This window comes from Silene latifolia, chromosome 3, assembly GCF_048544455.1.
Source record: "Silene latifolia isolate original U9 population chromosome 3, ASM4854445v1, whole genome shotgun sequence".
Classification (NCBI taxonomy): Eukaryota; Viridiplantae; Streptophyta; class Magnoliopsida; order Caryophyllales; family Caryophyllaceae; genus Silene; species Silene latifolia.
The window spans coordinates 131,969,677-131,991,465 of NC_133528.1; the positions used below are offsets into that span (position 1 = coordinate 131,969,677).

Consider the following 21,789-nt stretch of genomic DNA (forward strand, 5'->3'; position numbering starts at 1 on the left):
CGAGGTAAGGGACTTGTTGGGCAAATGCGTCTTAGAACATTGCAATGAAGACAAAATGCATGATACTTAGAGCTTGGATTAGCTTAGTAAATTTTTTGTTGAAGTTAGGGAATGATCTTTGTAGATAGAGCTAGGGGGATGCACGGTTTTAGGAATTTTAGTTCATGTAAAGTGATCAAATTGTTAGTATGAATTAATCTGAAAGTGAAACAAATTGTAAGTATGATGCTGTTGTTGTGGTTGAATTGTATCTATTGAGTTCTGATGAACCCAGCTGTAATTTATGTTGCCGCTGATATATGCAGGATTTTGAATGGCATGAAACAAATTTAATTTTAAAAAAAAATTACGAAAAAGTAATAAAAACGGTTACTAAAAAAAACCGTTGTAAATACCTTTCACAAATACCCGCGCATAATATTCAACAACAGGTTTTAAAAGAAGAACCATTGTAAATACCTTTCACAAATACCCGCGCATAATATTCAACAACAGGTTTTAAAAGAAGAACCGTTGTTACTAATAATTTCAACAACGGTTATGTTCCGTATACCCGTTGTTAAAAGTCTTCACAATTTTGGTGGGAAAGATACAACAACAGTTTTTTATATTATAACCGTTGTTATATCTTTCCCACCAAAATTTTGTCAAACTTTCCACAACGACTTACTCGCAACAACAACGGCTTTTAACTGTTGTGAATAATTTCCACAACGGTTTTAGTAAATAACCTAACCGTTGTAAATACCTTTTACAACCACTACTACAGATACAGGCTATAACAACGGTTAAAAACCGTTGTTATATAAAAAAGCGGACGTTGTTAAATCGTCCGTTGTAAAAGGTTTTAACAACGGTTGGTTTTCTTAAGGAACCCGTTGTTAAAACTATTAACAACGGTTTTAAGTATAAAAAAGTATAAAAACCCATTGTGGAAAGTGTGACTCAATTTTGGTGGGAAAGTTATAACAACGGTTAATTTACAAAGAACCGTCGTTATAACTAAAGACAACGGGTTGTTTCTACATAACCGTTGTTGTTTGTTTTTACAAAATAAAAAAAAATTAAATTAAATATTACTAGATGCATGCATAATTACGGGGCCCGTTATAATTCCGATGCATGCATTATTCGCCATCCCTCCCTCATCTTGTGCATATGAATGGACAATATATGGAATGAGAAGGGTTTACATTAGATTTGAAGCAGGGAGATATGATGATTATGGCACAACTTCCTAAACATGCATATATTATATTAATTAAAAAACAACTCAAGGGACACATTACTTAGTATAAATACATACATTATCTCAACCACCATTCCATTATCTCATTATCTTCAAACCCTAACTGCTAAAACAATCTCCAACCCCTAATTAATCTTTCAAACTAACAACTCCATCCAAAGTTCATCAACAAAATGAACGATTACATCCTTAAAACGCTTACTATGACCGAGAAAAATACTAGCTTCATCCGTCGGTTGCTCCACATCGAGGACAGTTTTAGGAGCTATCTTGTGGATGCTCAAGCCGCACTCAGGGACGCCAAAAGAAATGGCTTTGGAGAGCGTGAAGTTGTTGCGACTATATGACGATATAGCAATCACGAACGAAACCTCCAAATAGCTAAGGAGGAGAGGAGGGATATCATAGAAGAGAATAAGACTCTCTATGAAAATATAAGAATTGCATTTTTAGAAATGTAATTCTTTTTTTAATTTATGTATTTATTTATATATATATATATATATATATATATATATATATATATATATATATATATATATATATATATATATATATATATATATATATATATATATATATATATATATTAATGAATTATTAATTAAGTTTATCATGCATTCCTCTCTATCATCTTGCTTCTTCTTTGTTTTATTTTATTTAATTTGTTTTACGAGCTAATTAAGCGAATAATAACATAATAATGATCGATAAAAACCCATCATATATACATGCAAATTAAATGAAATAACTAAAAAAAGAAAACAATGACGATGAAAGACGATGAAACCAACAATGCAAATGAGATTTACCACGATAATTAGAGAAAGTAAGAGACGATGAAACCAACAGTGACGGCGAGATGATAAAGCGACGATGAGAAAGAGAGAAAGAGAGAAAGAGACGATGAGAAAGTGTGTTTGCTGTGTTTGTGTTTGTGTTTGTCTGTGTTTGTGTTTGTGTTAGGTTATGTATGTGTTTTGTGGCTGTAGCAGATCTGTGTTTGTGTGGTTTATAGTATTGAAAGTTTTAACAACAGTTGTAAAATAACAACCGTTGTTAAATAAGTTTTAACAACGGGTTTAAAAATACCCGTTGTGATTACTTTACACTAACTTTGCGCCAATTTTGCGCCAAATTATTAACAACGGTTGTGCAAATTTAACCCGTTGTTAAAACTTATAACAACGGTTATATAACCATACCCGTTGTAATTAAGTTTAGTAAAAATCGCGCCATAGATTCTACAACGTCTATTGTGATTTTCGTGCATAAACGTTGTTAAAGGGGCGTTGTAGTTGCCTGGATTTGTAGTAGTGAACGGCCGCTTTAACAACGTCCGCTTTTTGTTTTAACAACGGGTTTTACAGGCCCGTTGTTATAGCATGTATCTGTAGTAGTGATTATGTGTGGATGGCATAAAATTATTGAGAAAGACATTATTGTCATTTAACATCCTAGTAAAAGACACATTTGGTACTACATTTGCACTACTCACTTGAGGTTGTTCAATTGGTAGCAACTCAACATAAATGTCTATAGAACCCGTCTTTTAATGACATATACTAGCCCACATTGCTTGTAAAGAACGATCATTATTAAGAGAAACAACCTTAATACACCCAAGACTAAGAAACTTCACTTCAACACTAATAATTTATACTTACTACTATCAACACCAATGGTTGTGTATACCTCATTAAGGAGATCATTGTAGCTCATGTTACTATTAGCAAAAATAAAAGACTCATTTCCACCACATAGCTTACACACCTATCTCCTTCAACTATTTCACCATTCCAATAACACAATAAGGGGAAATGACTTCTCTCCATAATTATAACAAAAAAAAATTAAACTAAAACACTAACACCCACCTAAATTCAACACAATTATCAAATAAATGGAATAATAATCGTAAACTAGAGTAATTAGCTACGTACTCTAATCAACTACTAATTAAGAAAGCAAGTAATAGCTAATACCATCAATATGTATGGAGATTGGCCAAGAAATACCCAAATACTTGTTTGATATTGCATGCTTAGAGGAGTTAGGGTTTCAAATAAATTGACTGATTTAGGTTGGTTTTTGGACGAAAAATGGGGTAGGCGATTTAGGGTTTCGAATTGGGGTTTTTTGTTGTTAATTGGGATTGAATGAATGGAGAAGGGGAAAGTGACGATTAGTCGATATACTTGCTTAAAACAAGTTGCTGTCCCGGACTCCCGGGGAGCGACTATGTAGCTTTTCATAGCTTCGGAAAATCCGATCCTACGTGTGCCCATTTTTGATAATAATAACTTTGAAAGTTTACCTATTTCGTTAAATACATTGTGAAAACGTCCCATTTTTTTTTTTAAAAAAAAATCGATTTTTCTCCAGTTTATGGTGTCCTTGGACACCCCAAGCTACAACGTAAGTCCGCCACTGATCTTAAGAACATTATTCACTTAAGCAATGAAGCTATTTTAACAAGTAATCAAATTAATTAGTTTACCCTTTATTTGAATTGCGGGGATACAAAATACAAAATAGTAATGTTTCTTCATCCCACGCCCAACAATCTAAAGAAGATGCGAAGCACATGAAAAGGAGTCAAAACCCATCCAAAATCACCGACCAGAAAGCCAAAATGATCTAAGCATATCATATTAAAAATGCATCGACTTATTGATTATTGCTTAGTTTGTAACACGTAACGTGCATGTAACGTGCAATGCAAATCTTTCCATACAAAATGCACATGTTATGCTCTGTTACAATTAAGATTCTTAACATTATAAGGCTAACTTCTAATCATTGTTTAACTATAGTTGAAATTTAGATAACACCTGATTTTATTTGGTGATTATGTGTTGACTACTTTTCAAACTTTTAATTCATTTGTCGGCTTAATTATACTCCCTTTGTTGTCCTATTTTATTTTGGGTGTCTTCATCGATCAATTATTATCCTTTTTATTTTAAGTATGAACTTGATGAACAACTTGATCATTCACACACAATTTGATTCATTTGTTATTTAGTAATTGACCCCTTCCTCTTTCTTTGGTCTTTTAGCCAAAATCAAAAGACAACAATTACCGAGATGAAGGGGTGCGGCGGAGATTATTGATTGGTTTATTAATGATGAGTTAATTGTTTTTTAGGTCTTTTACTTATTTGGGACTTTCTTAGAGGTTTCTCCAAGAATTATGACATTGTCTGGGATTGTTAGCTTGCATGCATGTGGTTCTTGCACGTGCAATAATTCAGGTTCTTTCTCGGTGCGGTTAACTGGCCCAATTTCATCGTCACAAAAACAGTCCCAATATGTAAAACGATTTTACATAATTGTCACTGTAAAATCATGTATTATTATTATGTTTATAATTAACCCCACAAAAATAACTTTCATTACTTACCATGATTAGATGAGAAGGATATCAACTCATCAAGATAGTTTGTAAATGGTTTTACACTATCTTATAGTATAACCTATAGGAGACTTAGGCTTCTGTTCTTTTCAGCTTAATTTCAGCTCATTTAAGTTTAGTTCAGCGCTATTTTATTCAGTTATGTTCAACTTCAGTCAGTTATATTCAGCTCATTTATTCACGAAATGAACCTCGTACTTCAGTATCATTCACTCTAGCTTAGCTCCATTCAATTTAGTTCAATTCAGCTCTACTTCATTTAATTCAATTCTGCTCGTTTCAGCCGAATAATTGAAACAGAGCCTTACCGTAAGAGTTGTAAGCATATATTATTTTTTCATTCATTTTATTTTTATTATTACCCTTGACTCATCCCTTAGACGAAGGCATGTCTCACATAAAATTATGGGAGAAAGTTTTGAAATATATTTTCACCAAATAGGTGAATACTGTACATTATATATAGGTGTATTTGTTAAACCCTAACGAGTATTGTCTCTAAATCTCCATTTATTCACCTATCATATCTTGACTGGTCCGATATGGCCGGGTTTTACAACAATCATATACTCTATATATTTATTATGTAAAATAAAAGTGTATTATAAATGGTGATGATGGAATAATAGATTTGTAGGATGGGCATTTAAATGACAAGAATAAACGTAACATGTGATAAATTTATATGGTTGTCCAGTGCGTTGATTTGAGACGACATTTTGGCTATTATGGTGCCGTAAATCATGTTATCTTGTTGAATTTTGGTGCAAATTTACAAATTACAAATTTTGGCATCGTCAGACTATTATAATTAAGATATGGTGAGGCACCGTCGTCAGTAAAAGTTATGTAGGCCTTTACAAATACTCAAAATGATCGATCTATGGATGTAACAACTATGACATGGCCTTGTGCAAGTAATAATAACAGCAACTATGAATGGTTTTATACTTCTATATAAGATTAATTATGCATGATTTTCATGGAAGGAAGACCTTAAAACAGGTATTGGTTGGACTAGTTCGATTTTTAATGACGGCACAAAAGAAGGTTTCATCGGAGAGTGTATGCACATCTCTCTTCCCTCGGAATCAGCTGAACAACTAGAGGCATTAGACAAACATTAAACATTAAACATTAAACATCATGTGCTATTATGGGTAATGGGCCCCTGCTTAGGGTCTTCTGCACATTAACATTTCGTCCGATTGTCTCCAAGTTATCTTGCACATCGTTGGAATCGCTTCAAGAAGCCACTGTACTAGCTAATTCAATTGTTTGTGATGTTTTAGAGTTAGGGAAATAAATATCACAAAATCTCATTATAGACGGTACATATTCGTCTATAACTAAAGACGAGCCAAATACAATACCACATTCCTAATATGACAAGTAACAAGTGGGGTGGTGGGGGCCAAAAATGTCACCACTTTCAAGCTATTTGACCCGTCTTTAGCTATAGACGCATATATCCGTCTATAGCAAGACTAGCTGAATAAATATTTCCACGGTTTTAGATAGTATTCGTTTTATCCTAAATCTCTGAACCTTATGGCAACTAACATTACCAAGAAGGCTCGATTTGTAATAATGGTTATTACAATATACTCCGTATCCAACTGTGAGCGAAAAAAAATTCAATCTAAGTGAGTTTTTTTTTTTTCTTAATTAGCTGGGGTTTTAAAACCAAAATATTTCCTAAAAAGCTCATTTTACATTATTTATAAGAAATGGGCACACATTAGCAGCTTCCTTTTTTTTTTTTAACAATATGTAACTAATCGTTATTTCACTGGATGAAAAATGATAATTATTAGGGATGAAAATATCCAATGGATATCCATTTCACCTATTCCATCCTAGGGGTATGTAATGGATAGACGGAAAAAATATTAAATAAATATGGATATAAATAAATGAAAAATTATTTTATAAATATGGATATTTGTATGATTCACTCATCTTAACCACCGTCATTCCTAGTTTAAACTCCATTATTTAGGGGGCGTTTCATGTTTATACAATTTTGAAATTAGCAATTATTGCACTGAAAGTGTAGAATGAGCCACAAGAACCTTACGATAAAGGGGAAGTTGAAGTTTAAATTGCAAATATAATGTCTACTATACCTCTATTTAAAACACTAAATTAAGACATTTCCGATACCACAAATATTTCCATTCATCTACATCTTTAGAATAAGTATTATATTTTTCATGAGAATCCCACAATTTTTTTTTATAAATCCGCTACTAGCTCTAATAACCTCATTTTGTGTAAACATATAAACTTAAGGAGATATGGTCTACTCTTGAACCAACAATTACTGTCAATATAATCAATTAGGAAAATGAAAACAGAATAATCTTAATTCTAAAGCAATCATACTTTAGGATGATCAGAAGCTGCCACGTTATTACTTTCACTAATATTTTATAAATTCAACAATGGCATTATATGTAAATCCCAAGAATGTGAAGCCCTTTTTCATACCCAAAAACACATATAAACTCGAAACCATCCCTCTCATTTCTCACAACATAATTTGATCATTCTTTAGTAAATTCATACAAGTATTATATTACATTGCTTAATCTTTGTTCTTTGTATATCTATCTTTATACACACAATAATGAAGCTTAATGGGTTATTGGTGCTGGTTTTAGCCTCTACTTTTTGTGTTTCATTTGGAGGTGAGCTCTCATCTTAATTATTGGGTTTTCCTTACAAATATATTTTGCATCTATGCTCTATCTTTGCTCGTGTAAACAAAAACTTACGTATAAGAAACCGTCTCTTAAAAGACTTGCTCTAGTAGATATAATTACTTGTGCTAATTGAACCTTTTCTAATAAAAAGTTAACATTAGTTTATTACTCCGTATTAGTTATAAATCGTGAGATGGACGCAAACGAATCTCTTAGATCAAAAGTGGCAATTCACATATATTACTCCCTCCATACAACTTCACACTACCATTATCCTTTATGCACAAGTCTTAAAGAAGAAATTAAAATAGTATTAAAAGGACAAATGCTTTATACAAAAGTTCTTTATTAATGGTGAATACGAAGTGGTATTTAGTGTAAATATGATGTTTCAATTAGGACAAAATAGGGTTTTATTTTGCTAATTATAGAAAGTGGTAGTGTGGAGTTGAATGGACCAAAATAGAATAGTGGTAATATAGAGTTGAATGAAGGGAGTATGTGTTAGCAAATTATGTCATGTATCATGTATGGAATTAATAATGCACAACCTAACCATATCATTCCTTTATTCTCAGGAATGCTCCCAAATGGCAACTTTGAGACAAGCCCAAGCCCATTACAACTAACCGGGACCAAAGTAAACGGTCGGTATGCCATTCCAAAATGGGTTAGCAAAGGGTTTGTAGAGTACATAACTGCAGGTACACAACAAGGTGACATGGTCTTAGTTGTACCCGAGGGCAAGCACGCGGTTAGACTCGGAAACAACGCCTCTATTCGACAAAAGGTGAGGGTGGCCAAGGATAGGCTCTATGCCCTTACTTTTAGCTTCGCAAGGACTTGCTCTCAAGACGAGACCCTTAACATTACCGTCTCACCAAACCACGAGAAAGACGGCTCAGGCATGTTGCCCCTCCAAACCATCTATAGTCATGTTGGCTATGACACATATGCTTGGGGTTTCCATGCTAAGTCTAGTGTTATTGAGATTACCCTTCATAATGTGGCTCAACCCGGTGAAGATCTTACTTGTGGGCCGATTATTGATAATGTTGCTCTTGTTATTTTGGACAAGGTCAGGCCTACGGGAGGTACGAGTTTTTCCACCTTTCTATGTCAATTAATAATGTTTTAATAATCGAAGTGATCCCTTTATTAATATTCTCTCGGACAGACAGTTAGAAAAGTAAACAAATGATTCAGATATCTAACGTCTATTTCTACTGTTGCTAATCCTATTCCATTGTAAATTTTTGTCCCTTAGGCAATTTGATCAAGAATGGTGACTTTGGACAAGGCCCTTATGTCTTCCACGACTCGGTCACCGGCGTCCTAATACCTTCAAATGTCGCAGACAAGAACTCTCCCTTACCTGCTTGGATGATCGAGTCCCTTAAGGCGGTTAAGTATATAGACTCCCTCCATTTCTTCGTGCCTGAGGGGAAAAAGGCAATTGAGCTCATCGGAGGAAAAGAAAGCTCGATTGCCCAAACCATAAGGACCAAAGTAGGGGAATCCTACGTCCTTACGTTCCTTGTTGGAGACGCTAAAAACGGGTGTGTGGGACCCTTGGCAGTCGAGGCTTTTGCCGGTGAGGTTAAGACCACGGTCACCTATAACTCTAAGGGTCAAGGTGGGTTCACCAAGGGTCAACTTTATTTTACGTCCAAAAAGCCTCGAACAAGGATTTGGTTCATGAGCTCATTTTACACTATGACCGATATGGGTTCGATGTGTGGTCCGGTTATTGATGATGTTAAGGTTCTTACTACACATTATCATTCAAGGATTCATACATAATTAATTAAGTGAAGTGATAATAAAATGTAGAGGAGTTACATAAATTATGTTTGTATTAAGTATTAACCTCTAAGGGAGTTTTTGAGGATTTTTAGTTGCTATGATAAGGTTATGATACTCTGTTAAATTTATGTATTTATCGCTACAATTTAATACATACAAATTTACTTTAGTTGCGGAATTAAATTTACAATTTACTCTTATATTGTTTAAAAAAATAGTCAAGTAACACAACCAAATCTCATTTTTAAAGTGGAATATAATGTAACCGAATCAACAATAATACCTACTGGGCTTCACAGTGTGAATTCGCATCTAGAATTTGTGCCCATGGCCAGGTCAGTATTAGGTCAAGAAATGGAAATCTTTGTGAGATTAAGACATGGATTGTTAATTGGTTATCACTTCTTATCAAGAGTAATAACTCTACCATCATTGGTTGTCTCTTGTTCCTCTATTTGATTTGGACGATCACTACGCCAAATCTGGCCATCAATAAGAAGCGTATCACAACGGTTTAATGCATTTAATAACGGCACTTAAATTACCATTTTCCAAATATTAGCGAAAACCTAGACCGCGATAATGAGAATAACGGTTTCCCACAAAAATCGTTGTTATTATAATGTGACAACGGCTACTTAACAAACCGTTATCAAAAACGTTTAACAGTTTCCAAAAGCTCGTTATAAAATCTCTCTTATCAACGGTTGTTAGACAACCGTTACCAGTTTAAGAAAACGGCATTTCAAAAATTGTTACTAAATTAGCACCAGCAACGGTTTGTGGTACCCATTGTTATATTATAGATACGGGTTTCTTGTAACCGTTATCATTTTCAATTATGAAAGAACGGTTTTTCAATTCAACCGTTGTCGCTATTTGATCAGATTTCTCAGTTTGACCACTGCATGCAAAACTTTATCAGAACTTTAATAAATATTCAATTTGACCAATAATATTCAATTTGACCAAAATAATTCTATAAATATGTCTTCATAATGTTTTAGGTCAAAATCTAAATTATCAAACATTTACTCTTTAATTTCTCTCTAAAAAAATATGGCTGGTGTATCGGAGCTACAATCACGTTCTCATTACGCACAGCCTTTTACTTGCATTCTCCATAATCTCCCGGTTCGTTATGATGAGAATGGAAAGGGTTTAAACTCTAATTTTGGGTGGTTGACGCAAATGCTTCATGACTCCGGTTTCACCGCGGTTAAAAAAGTCTACCCTGTATCTACAAACAAGCAAAGTTTTGTAGGCTTCGCTTTTATCGAGTTTGACGAAGCCAACTGCCATGATAGTTTTTGTAACACCCCCATACTCCAAGTGCCTTACCAGGACCACTCAGGTATAAGGATACTACCATCTCGGTTACCCGAGGTAGGATAATCATGAGACAATGAAGAAACATACTTTATTGAATAAGTTTAAGTGATTACATAATAAAACCAACTGTAAGCAAAATACAACTGTTATCAAACTATAAACCAACTGAAAGGAACTGTCCTAACAAACACAGCGGAAGACTAAAGACTACGATATGTGATGACTCCATCCCTGACTAGATCCCACGCGTATCCAAGATATACCGCAAGCAACCGCTCACCACCCCGAATGGATCACCACAGTTTTTAAAATATTTAAACGGGGTCAGTACTAATCACACAACTCAATATACATCAACAATAAGATAAACAGATGACTTAAGCATCACACACACAACCACACCAATTCCAATAATCTCAATCACCGACTGTCCACTGGACCAGCCCTGCCAGTGGGGGACCGCAGCCGTACCCACCAAATCCCCGCTCATCATACCGAGCGATAACCCTGTCCCATTAATGTGCACATCCCCTTCCGTGGCGGGTTCCACGAAGGGCGAAACTAGGGCGTGAAGCCACTCCCGCAAGTGACTCCACTCAGCCGAGAACGCATCTCGAGAACCATAGACAACCAATCACAATCACAACATCAACAACCGTCTGAATCTATCAACAATGTACAATCACAATTACAGCCGTCACAATACAATTACTATATCAAACAATCAATCTCACACATCAACAATCATCCCATTATGGGACTAATGCGAGTAGGAAATCCTACCTGGAAAGCATAATTATCGACGGTCTCTACAAATTTTGTATCAAAAAGGCTCTTCTACAAAACCTCCTCCTATCATACAAACATACAAACACTACCGAATCACAATCTACACAAAAACCCCCAAATCCCTAAATTAGGGTTTAACCAAATTAAAGGAAAGACAATAAAAAGGGTACATAGATCTTACCCTTGACGCAAGGAACTCAACGGTATAACCAACGACGAGAATTGACCTTCCAAACTCCGGGTATTGCTAATAATGCGATTAGGATGAAGAACTTGCTTGCTTTCCCTCTTAAACAGTAATTTAGGTTTTGCAAAAGTGATTTAGAATAATGACGGCAAAGCTTTTATACCTTAATCGCATAATTAACAAAACCCGAGAAAACTCCCCGTAAAACCCGGCTACTCGATCGAGTATCTATGGTACTCGATCGAGTACCCCCCTACTCGATCGAGTATCCTAGCTACTCGATCGAGTACCCAACAGGTCAGAAACTTTTCTAAAACGCAACTTACCCTTACTCGACAGAGTAAGGCCCACTCGATAGAGTACCCAAAGACTCATAAATACGGAGTATTACAGTCTTCCCTCCTTAAAAAGAACTTCGTCCCCGAAGTTCAACCCATACTCTAAAAACAAACATACTAACTCGATCAAGACACAACAACGTGACTAAGAACTCAAAACGAAACTCCAACCCAAACATGAACTCGTAACGCCAACTCCACTAACTATTCCTACCTCCACAACATGGCTCACGATATCGTATCTACCACATATATATATCTCACACGACACTAACTCCATACATAACCAACTACCATCCTCTAACGCTGCTAGCTCCATAATATTATCCACTATCAAATCCAATAGCAAGACACTCATAGACATCAAACGGAATGTTACATTCTACCACCCTTAAAAGGAACTTCGTCCTCGAAGTTTACTCAGACTCATAACATCATCCTCCAACTGTCAACGCTATATAAACTATTCTCATACTCCAAAGCATCACACTATTACAAGCACGGCCACGGCCTTTTATAAGTATTATCCACAAAACAAATCCCTCCTTTTACGCTACGCTAACACTCTATTTCGAATTATACTACGACATGCACAAACATCAAACTCTCTTTTATCGCATCCTACTCCTCTTTAAGACACATGTTACGTCCTCGTAACTCACTAATACCAAACCTTATCTATATCTCATTACCCTCTTTACCACCACATGTCAAAGATAACAGTCCATAAACCAAGCACTCACCATTCCTATAATCAAGGCTCCCATACATAAACGTTTCTCATTCCTCAACTCATTCGGCATACCACCTAACCTATACCATAAAACTCGTAGCAAAATCACCATACTAACTCTCCATTATTACTGCAAAACAACATACCTCTCTTTGTAAAGCACCTATCACCTAAAGGCATAACTCACGATCCACACTCGTTACGTACACTCACACTAGATCCTCAAGTTCTTTCCTTCATTACCGCAAAACTCATACATAACTTAATATGACACTAATTCCCCCAACACCCTACACTCACTACCTCAACAAAGGATTATGAACCACCTGCATCTTTCAGGTCATTACCACACATGTTTTACGAATCACTTGCCATTACCATGTCCACTAAAGCCTTATCTAGAACAAGATCAAAATTACTGTAGCAACTCCTGACAACTGTGTCCCATCAACAGAACATTTATATACCATGACAACAACGAAAACATATACAACTCTCTTTATATTAAACTCTACCCTCCTTCTCAAACTGAAACTCATAGGAAACAACAGCAAATAAAACAACAATTTATGTATAACTTGTATGTACTTTCGAAAACTCGTATCATAATCATCCTGCCTACTCCACCACAACCGGTGACGTCATCGTAATACCGTCACTAACAGCCACACAGCAGTGCGAAAATACCCGCATCACAACACTAAATACCGTGCCCGAATCACCACCCGAGGCACCACAACCACATCGATAGACATCACAACTACATACAATTACATAAACACTGACTCGGAAATAACCTTTCGGACAAGAAAACTTACTCAAATCCACTTTACTCAATCACAACGCAACATATTATATGAATAAATGGATAAGCACCTCGTGAGCATCATTTCCACCATTTCACGGAATACACATGTATTATAAATACACATACAATTATCACTAACCATGCCAGATCAATCAAATTATCACTTTTGATCATCATTCCATTAAGTTACCATATCCTACATATATTACAGAACATTCAGATAACAACATTATAACTATCACACCATACCGCTTCTCGTGAGATCACAACCTCACACAAACATTTATAGACATCATAGACCCATAATCACATCCAACTAGTCAATCCTGATCACGTGAGTTACCACTCGATAAGGTTACCTGTCGCCCGAGCTTAACTCATATGCCCCTCATAATATATTTTCCCACTCGCATAACCATCACCTCATGCCAAGCATAACCATACCATTAATATTCAACCACTAGCGCTCGCCTCATATAACCACATCTTATACTTTCTTACAAACATTCATATCAATCCGGCCTTTACAAAATCAACCTCTCTAAGACTGCTGTCTTTCTTATCTATCATCACCCTTAACCACTAGTGACAACACCACAATACCACCACTGCTCGTATATCAAACCTCTTACACTCATATCAAAATAACACGGTTTTTCTCCTATCTTTGGTTAACATCCCAAATAACGAACATCAAACTCATCAACAAAATTACCTCAACATTATACCCAATACTGTCTTATTTGTATTGTCATCCAACTCTCCACCAAATATCTCGTATCCTGCCAATACTCCACCAACTTATTACTCCCTTAATTCCTCGAAACTCATTATCAATCATGTTGTCCTGAAACTTCTATATAATCATTAACTAATATCCTCATGATAATATCATAAATCTCGACGATTCCTTACTTCTATATCACATAACTCTGGTCAACATTTTCCTCAGCTTACTTTTATCCTTCTTTTCTCTTTACACTCAACAATAACAATTAATAGCTCAACTCCTTATTCCTTCTAGCTAACTCTTTAGTAATCCAGTTACCCTTTCGTTGCTCCAAAACTCAAATTCCATTATTTTCTACCGACATCATCTCACTCTTTCTTACCATGGATCTTCTCTTATTATGCTATCACTCACACTTGCCACTAATCTATCCATAAAATCAACGTTCACTGTCCAAACAATTGCATCTCCTTTGTACCTCTCTAGAAATCAGAATTCATTTAATACCGTTAGTTGCCCAAGGAAATCCCACAGTGGTTTCACCTCTTAATAAACCAAATCTCCCCAAACTCCCTCACTGTCTACAAATCCACCTCGCGACATGTCTCCACAAAGTTCACTATATACCCCTCTTCTCAACCCCTTTAAAACGAACTTTCACTATGTATATTCTTAACCCACACGACTCCTAACCATCCCCCTCCATGATTCTTTACACATCTCAAGCTGCCACCATTTGCGTCCCTCATTTCAATCTTTTCATTCTCACGTTCCATAAACTCACATCATCCCTTGCCCACATTCATTTACTTTTACATTACTCAACATTCAAACATATCGCTCATCTCATCTCACAAAACATGCTCTATGTCTCAATAAACCATACCAATCTTCCTTTTCTTTTTCCACTATCTATCACAACACATATAACTTATGTCCTCCCACCGAACTCCTACTCACCATAGGTGTCACTCACTTCACCATAAGATTGGGTAACTTACGTATCAAGACCAACATACATGTAAAACAATGCATAAAGAAGCAAAATAATGCCGTTGAATTAAACATAATATGCAACGAAGTCAAAAGATAAGAATATGACCCAAAATAGGGGTCACTAGATCGAGTACAGGCCACTCGATCGAGTAAGTCACTTACTCGATCGAGTAGGTGAAGATCAGAAGCACGTAAAACAAATTACCAGGGCCACTCGATCGAGTAACTGACGTACTCGATCGAGTACCCCCCCCTACTCGATCGAGTACCAAGGCTACTCGATCGAGTACCTACGCATTTCTCAGCACTGTCCAGTTTTCGTAAAACAGTCATAACTCACTCATTTCTTGGTCGTTTTGGGTGTGTGACCTATCGTTAGAATCGTAAAAGGACAAGCTATCACCTCCAATTGGAATCACATCAAAATCATTTATGAATCTCAAGTTATAACAGTTTAAAGACAATTTTTTGCGTAATCGACGACATAACTATTTGATTTTTACTTCCAAACAGCTTAAACAACAACCAAGCAAACAAAACCAGTCCAAAACTCATAAAACCAGTATTCATAATCATATGTTACTATTTTCAAAAGCCAAGCAACAACATTCATCATGCACATAATTTATCTAACTTGCCAATTATGACTTACCCACATGTTTTTATTCTATCACTTTTCGTAAACAAAATCACAAATACATGACATCAAGTCCCCTATTCACATGTTACTAGCATAACAACATTATAAAATAACTTCCATTATATAACATGCTTAATCAGGAACCATGTTATCACACCACGATGATTCATCTTTTCCCACTAATTCATCCATCATACCACATATTTACCCACCATATTCGTTCAACATATTCACCCAGCACATGTTCAATTCACACTCCCAACCTTTTGTACTTTTACTCAACACGACAACAACAACATGTATATTTACACATCGCTTTTTATATATATATATAGACAAAACACTTTTCCTTACATAATTATAACATGCCAAATTACATGTATCAATCATTATACTTTCATGCTTTACAATCAACCAACATACAATTCACGTCATCATCATCTTTCAATTCAGATCCCCCATCCTCCACATGCATGCATCCATCAATTCATACAACATACTACTACATAGATACACACAAAGACAAAAATAAGCACATAACGATCCCGACACATATCCCATGGTGACCGGTTCAAAATTGTAGGGCGAGTTCGCGACTTTAGGACGTCTCCCAAGTCTTTGCATTAGCTCCTACAACCTTTACCCCGGGTTCATTTTAATTGACTCCCTAGATTCATTAGATTCATTGGTTACGGGTTTCAGGATCGTCGCTCTGATACCATTTGTAACACCCCCATACTCCAAGTGCCTTACCAGGACCACTCAGGTATAAGGATACTACCATCTCGGTTACCCGAGGTAGGATAATCATGAGACAATGAAGAAACATACTTTATTGAATAAGTTTAAGTGATTACATAATAAAACCAACTGTAAGCAAAATACAACTGTTCTCAAACTATAAACCAACTGAAAGGAACTGTCCTAACAAACACAGCGGAAGACTAAAGACTACGATATGTGATGACTCCATCCCCAGACTAGATCCCACGCGTATCCAAGATATACCGCAAGCAATCGCTCACCACCCCGAATGGATCACCACAGTTTTTAAAACATTTAAACGGGTCAGTACTAATCACACAACTCAATATACATCAACAATAAGATAAAAGATGACTTAATGTCACACACACAACCACACCAATTCCAATAATCTCAATCACCGACCGTCCCTTTGGACCGACCCCGCCGATGGGGGACCGCAGCCGTACCCACCAAATCCCCGCTCATCATACCGAGCGATAACCTGTCCCATTAATGTGCACATCCCCTTCCGTGGCGGGTTCCACGAAGGGCGAAACTAGGGCGTGAAGCCACTCCCGCAAGTGACTCCACTCAGCCGAGAACGCATCTCGAGAACCATAGACAACCAATCACAATCACAACATCAACAACCGTCTGAATCTATCAACAATGTACAATCACAATTACAGCCGTCACAATACAATTACTATATCAAACAATCAATCTCACACATCAACAATCATCCCATTATGGGACTAATACTGAGTAGGAAATCCTACCTGGAAAGCATAATTATCGACGGTCTCTCACAAATTTTGTATCAAAAAGGCTCTTCTACAAAATCTCCTCCTATCATACAAACATACAAACACTACCGAATCACAATCTACACAAAAACCCCCAAATCCCTAAATTAGGGTTTAACCAAATTAAAGGAAAGACAATAAAAAGGGTACATAGATCTTACCCTTGACGCAAGGAACTCAACGGTATAACCAACGACGAGAATTGACCTTCCAAACTCCGGGTATTGCTAATAATGCGATTAGGATGAAGAACTTGCTTGCTTTCTCTCTTAAACAGTAATTTAGGTTTTGCAAAAGTGATTTAGAATAATGACGGCAAAGCTTTTATACCTTAATCGCATAATTAACAAAACCCGAGAAAACTCCCCGTAAAACCCGGCTACTCGATCGAGTATCTATGGTACTCGATCGAGTACCCCCCTACTCGATCGAGTATCCTAGCTACTCGATCGAGTACCCAACAGGTCAGAAACTTTTCTAAAACGCAACTTATCCTTACTCGACAGAGTAAGGCCCACTCGATAGAGTACCCAGAGACTCATAAATACGGAGTATTACAGTTTTCGCCAGGCAAGAAAATTAGGGGCTATATTTGCGGGAAAGATGCGGGGAAAGAGGACTTATATTCGGATGCTAGACAAAAGGGCCCTTATCTATGGGTTGCGACCCATATTGATCATCTTCTGCTGACACATTACAAGAGGCATCACATTCTTGCCACAGTGCCTATGTCATGGGAGAAAGAGTCTATTCCACCTGCGCTGCCCGCTGATGATGAAGAGTGGATCTACGACTTGATCTATGCCGAAATTGAGCATGAAGACTATATACTTCATCAGATTCTAATTAAGTCTTTAATTACTATCTGACATTATGAGTTGTATTTTGATTATGGTGGTTATTTGAATTAAAGCTTAATTATTTATGTTATTTGTTACGTTTTAATTAAGTCATTACACTCAAAGGCAATCCACCAAATAAAATACTATAATGACTAACTTTATACTTATAATAATAAAAAAGAATGGGAACGGCATAATAAGAATTGGAACCGTTATAATAATAATAAGACAAAATGATAACAGTTCTTTGTTAAGCAGTTATCATATTACATATATCAACAACGGTTATTTTAAAGCCGTTGTCATATTACACCAATTAACAACGGTGTTTCTTAAAACTGTTGTAAAAACAGATCCACTGTGAAAACTGCAAAGTTTGTGATTTTAGTTTACCAATGCATGCCCTATTATTATTGGTTATTTAACCATTATTCACCTCATGCATGCATGCACAATTACAACGGTTCTTATAAGAACCGTCTTAGATTATGCAACTCTAAAAATTAATGAAATTTCAAAGGTATTAATAATAGAATGAATGTACCAAAAAAAAATAATAGAATGACTGATGGTGAACAAGTCATCTTTGTCGTCGTCGCCGTCATTAAACTTTATAGCTTAAAAAAGGTAATCTCATTTTTATAGCTACTAGCTTATATATGGGTCGTACTTGGATGATTGATGGTGAAATTGGTGATCCCATTTATAACGATGGAATTGCTGAATTTTACAATTTCGTTAGTGAAAATTTTCATTTCCACACATAAATCCCCTGCCCTTGTAATAGATGTCGCAATATTAGGGTTTTGCATATCCCAGATGTCAAAATACACTTAGAAAAGAATAGTTTCAGTAGAAAGTATAGTATAGGCGTTGGATTTTTCATGGACAATTAGAGAATGAGGATGAGGAATCTGATGTAGAGGTAAATAATCATATACCTGAAGCTGCTGGTTTAGATATAGGGGATGGGGCATATGATGTGTGTGTAAACAATCGTTCACCTACACCTGAAGTTGTTTTAGGTGAGAAGTTTGCTGAAGATAATGGATTCGATGATTTTGAAGCTACCGGTGATGGGGAAATAAATGCTGATGATTTAATTGAGAAGTTTCGTCAATCTGAATGCCTTTATTTACTGGTTGTAAGAAGTATACCAAATTGTCCGCGGTGGTAAAGTTATATAACTTGAAGGGGGCAAACACTACGCCAAATAAGACATCCAATAACGGTTAAATAATGCAAATTACCGTTTTAAAATAGAAACACGAGACCGTTATTGCAACGACGGTTGTTAAATATATACCACAGTTGTACAAATAACAAGCGGCCGTTATATAACATCAAGAACTGTTGTTAAATATTAAGAACGGTATCAAATCCATTGTCGTAGTTTACTATTGACAACGTCTTATCGTTCCAAAACCGTTGTTAAATATTATATATGATAACGGTTCATTTCGTTATCTTATTTAATTGAATATCAAAATTTAACAACGGCTTTATTGCGTGCAAAACCGTTGTTATATTCATCTGTTGACAACGGTATGTAACCGTTATCTATTTATATTGATGAAATTTTGTCAACGGTTCTGCTTAAATAAACCGTTGTAAAAGTTTTGAACTCGATTACGGTTATCATTCGTTATCTTATATTATTGGCGGTTTGAATGGGAGGGAAAATATGTCAACGGTTATTTATCTAAATAAAACCGTTGTCAAATAATTGTTTGCAACGGGTTGTTTTTAACCGTTATCGTTTTTTATTTTATTTTTAAAATGATTTTATTCTGCATTCTAGCAAATTTCTTTGAAATGCTATTTTTCAAAGAAGCGTTTGAAGCAAATTCTTTGAAATGCTATTTTTTTTCTTTCTTTGAAAAATAGCATTCCAATTGTACTGTGCGGCAAAGTGCAAAAATTCAATCCTGTATCAAAATATTACACCCCGCAATCAATTAAACCCAGTTTAAAAACAGTACAAACAGGATGATCAACTGCCAAAACACAACTGCTATTGAGAAAACAAAAGAAACCAATACACAATGGATCTATATATACACACTCGTACATAAAGCATGAGAAAAGTATTGAGACCTCGCTAATAAAACAACATAACTGGCCCATATATTTCTTATCTGGTTGGTGTCCTCTGGCGAATATTCCGGGGCTTTGTTGAGTATTTGTGGAAACTACAATTCAAAATATACATAATCAAAATAGATATATACATGGAAGTATACAAAATTGAACTCAATTTACGTCTGAAATAGTTTTTAAATCACACTAAGCCGTATCGGAATGGTAAATAGTTTTCTGTTGATAACCTCCCACGTGGACTGGCAAACGTAAAAACCGCATTGTTTGTCGTCTGGTGCTTTAGGAGACTATTATATAAATCACACACAAATCAGCTGAATTAGATAATCAACCTCTCGCATAAACATTAATTAAATGATACGAGTAATTATTAAAAATACACTTACTAATGGCGTGATAAAATTGGCACCAACGTCGCTTTCATATTTCCCAAGTGGACATAATCTTTTTTTTGCTTCAAAAACACTAAATCATAAATATACACACATGCCATTATTGTTTGCATATATATATATATATATATGTCAAGTCATACAATAATAAATGACATTATTGAAGGTTGTAAACTTACTCAGTTATCATCCTTACACAACTGTCAGAGGATTTGTCTTCGCGAGAGTCAATCCAGTACACTGTTTTTGTTTCTACTTGGATTGCCAGTAGCATACAATGTTTCCTATTCAATTTGGGACATTGAACCGTTAGTTCATTTACACGCATTTAAGCATGTTAGTAATAAATTTATAGAACCGTGATTCATTACAATAATCACGTACTATACATACATATTCTCGTTGTAGGGGGCAAGCCATAGTTTTTTGGACGACATCAACCGACGAGCGATACTATTGATTTGTTCTTCGTATGAAATTCTGTGCACAAAGAACGCCTTAGGACTCAAAAATCCGTAGGTGTGAAATGGGACCTTCCACTCAGCGATCTGATTATTCAGGTACCTATTACGCCACATGGAACGAATAATATTGTAATTGATAATTTAAACAAACATCATTATTCGTAAATGAAAATGACTAAATAGTTTTATTAATAAAACTTACTTCATCCAATTCAAAATGTGAAGAAGATCTAAATTGTCAAGGTCGATAAATTTCATCAGTTGCTTCGGGTCCAGTACGGCTACATCAGCTGCGCCCATAATTTCCTCTTCAATGTTAATCATGACTACATCCCCTCTAGGTGATTTCTTTACAGTCAGGTTGTGCAAAGCCATCAGCGAAGCAGTTTTCATTTTTTTCTTATATTCACACGATTCATAATAAGAATCATAAGCAGGCTTGACTGCAACAACTTCCGTTGACATAGTAGTAATTGTTTTAGCTGCTGTCATGACTTTGCTTAACTTCTGCAAATATAAAGATTAAAGTACTTACGATGTGTTAATATTCGTACCCTAATATATTTAAAGAACAATTAATAATTAACGTCTGCGTATAGGTACCTCGGAGATGACAACATTGATGAGGTTGTTAGGCCATTGCACATAAGAGCTCAAGGCTTCTTTCAAATACGTGACCTCCTCAGTAAGAAATGGTAGGTACT

At 35.7% G+C, this 21,789-nt stretch overlaps 1 protein-coding gene across 1 annotated transcript; it reads left to right on the forward strand.

The window, feature by feature from the left end:
• The first annotated feature begins 7,199 nt into the window (after positions 1-7,199).
• On the forward strand, positions 7,200-9,350 carry LOC141648061 (BIIDXI-like protein At5g11420). Its single transcript, XM_074456516.1, has 3 exons — positions 7,200-7,360; positions 7,954-8,469; positions 8,643-9,350. The coding sequence occupies exons 1-3, from the start codon at positions 7,300-7,302 to the stop codon at positions 9,176-9,178; spliced, it is 1,113 nt and encodes a 370-aa protein (XP_074312617.1). The 5' UTR covers positions 7,200-7,299; the 3' UTR covers positions 9,179-9,350.
• Positions 9,351-21,789: the final 12,439 nt, after the last annotated feature.

What these genes read in the sequence shown, in the direction of transcription:
- LOC141648061 (XM_074456516.1), top strand. Translation starts at nt 7,300, where the DNA reads ATGAAGCTTAATGGGTTATTGGTGCTGGTTTTAGCCTCTACTTTTTGT. An exon ending in TTTTTGTGTTTCATTTGGAG is followed by an intron (nt 7,361 to 7,953) that starts GTGAGCTCTCAT and finishes CTTTATTCTCAG; the next exon opens with GAATGCTCCCAAATGGCAAC. An exon ending in CAAGGTCAGGCCTACGGGAG is followed by an intron (nt 8,470 to 8,642) that starts GTACGAGTTTTT and finishes TTTGTCCCTTAG; the next exon opens with GCAATTTGATCAAGAATGGT.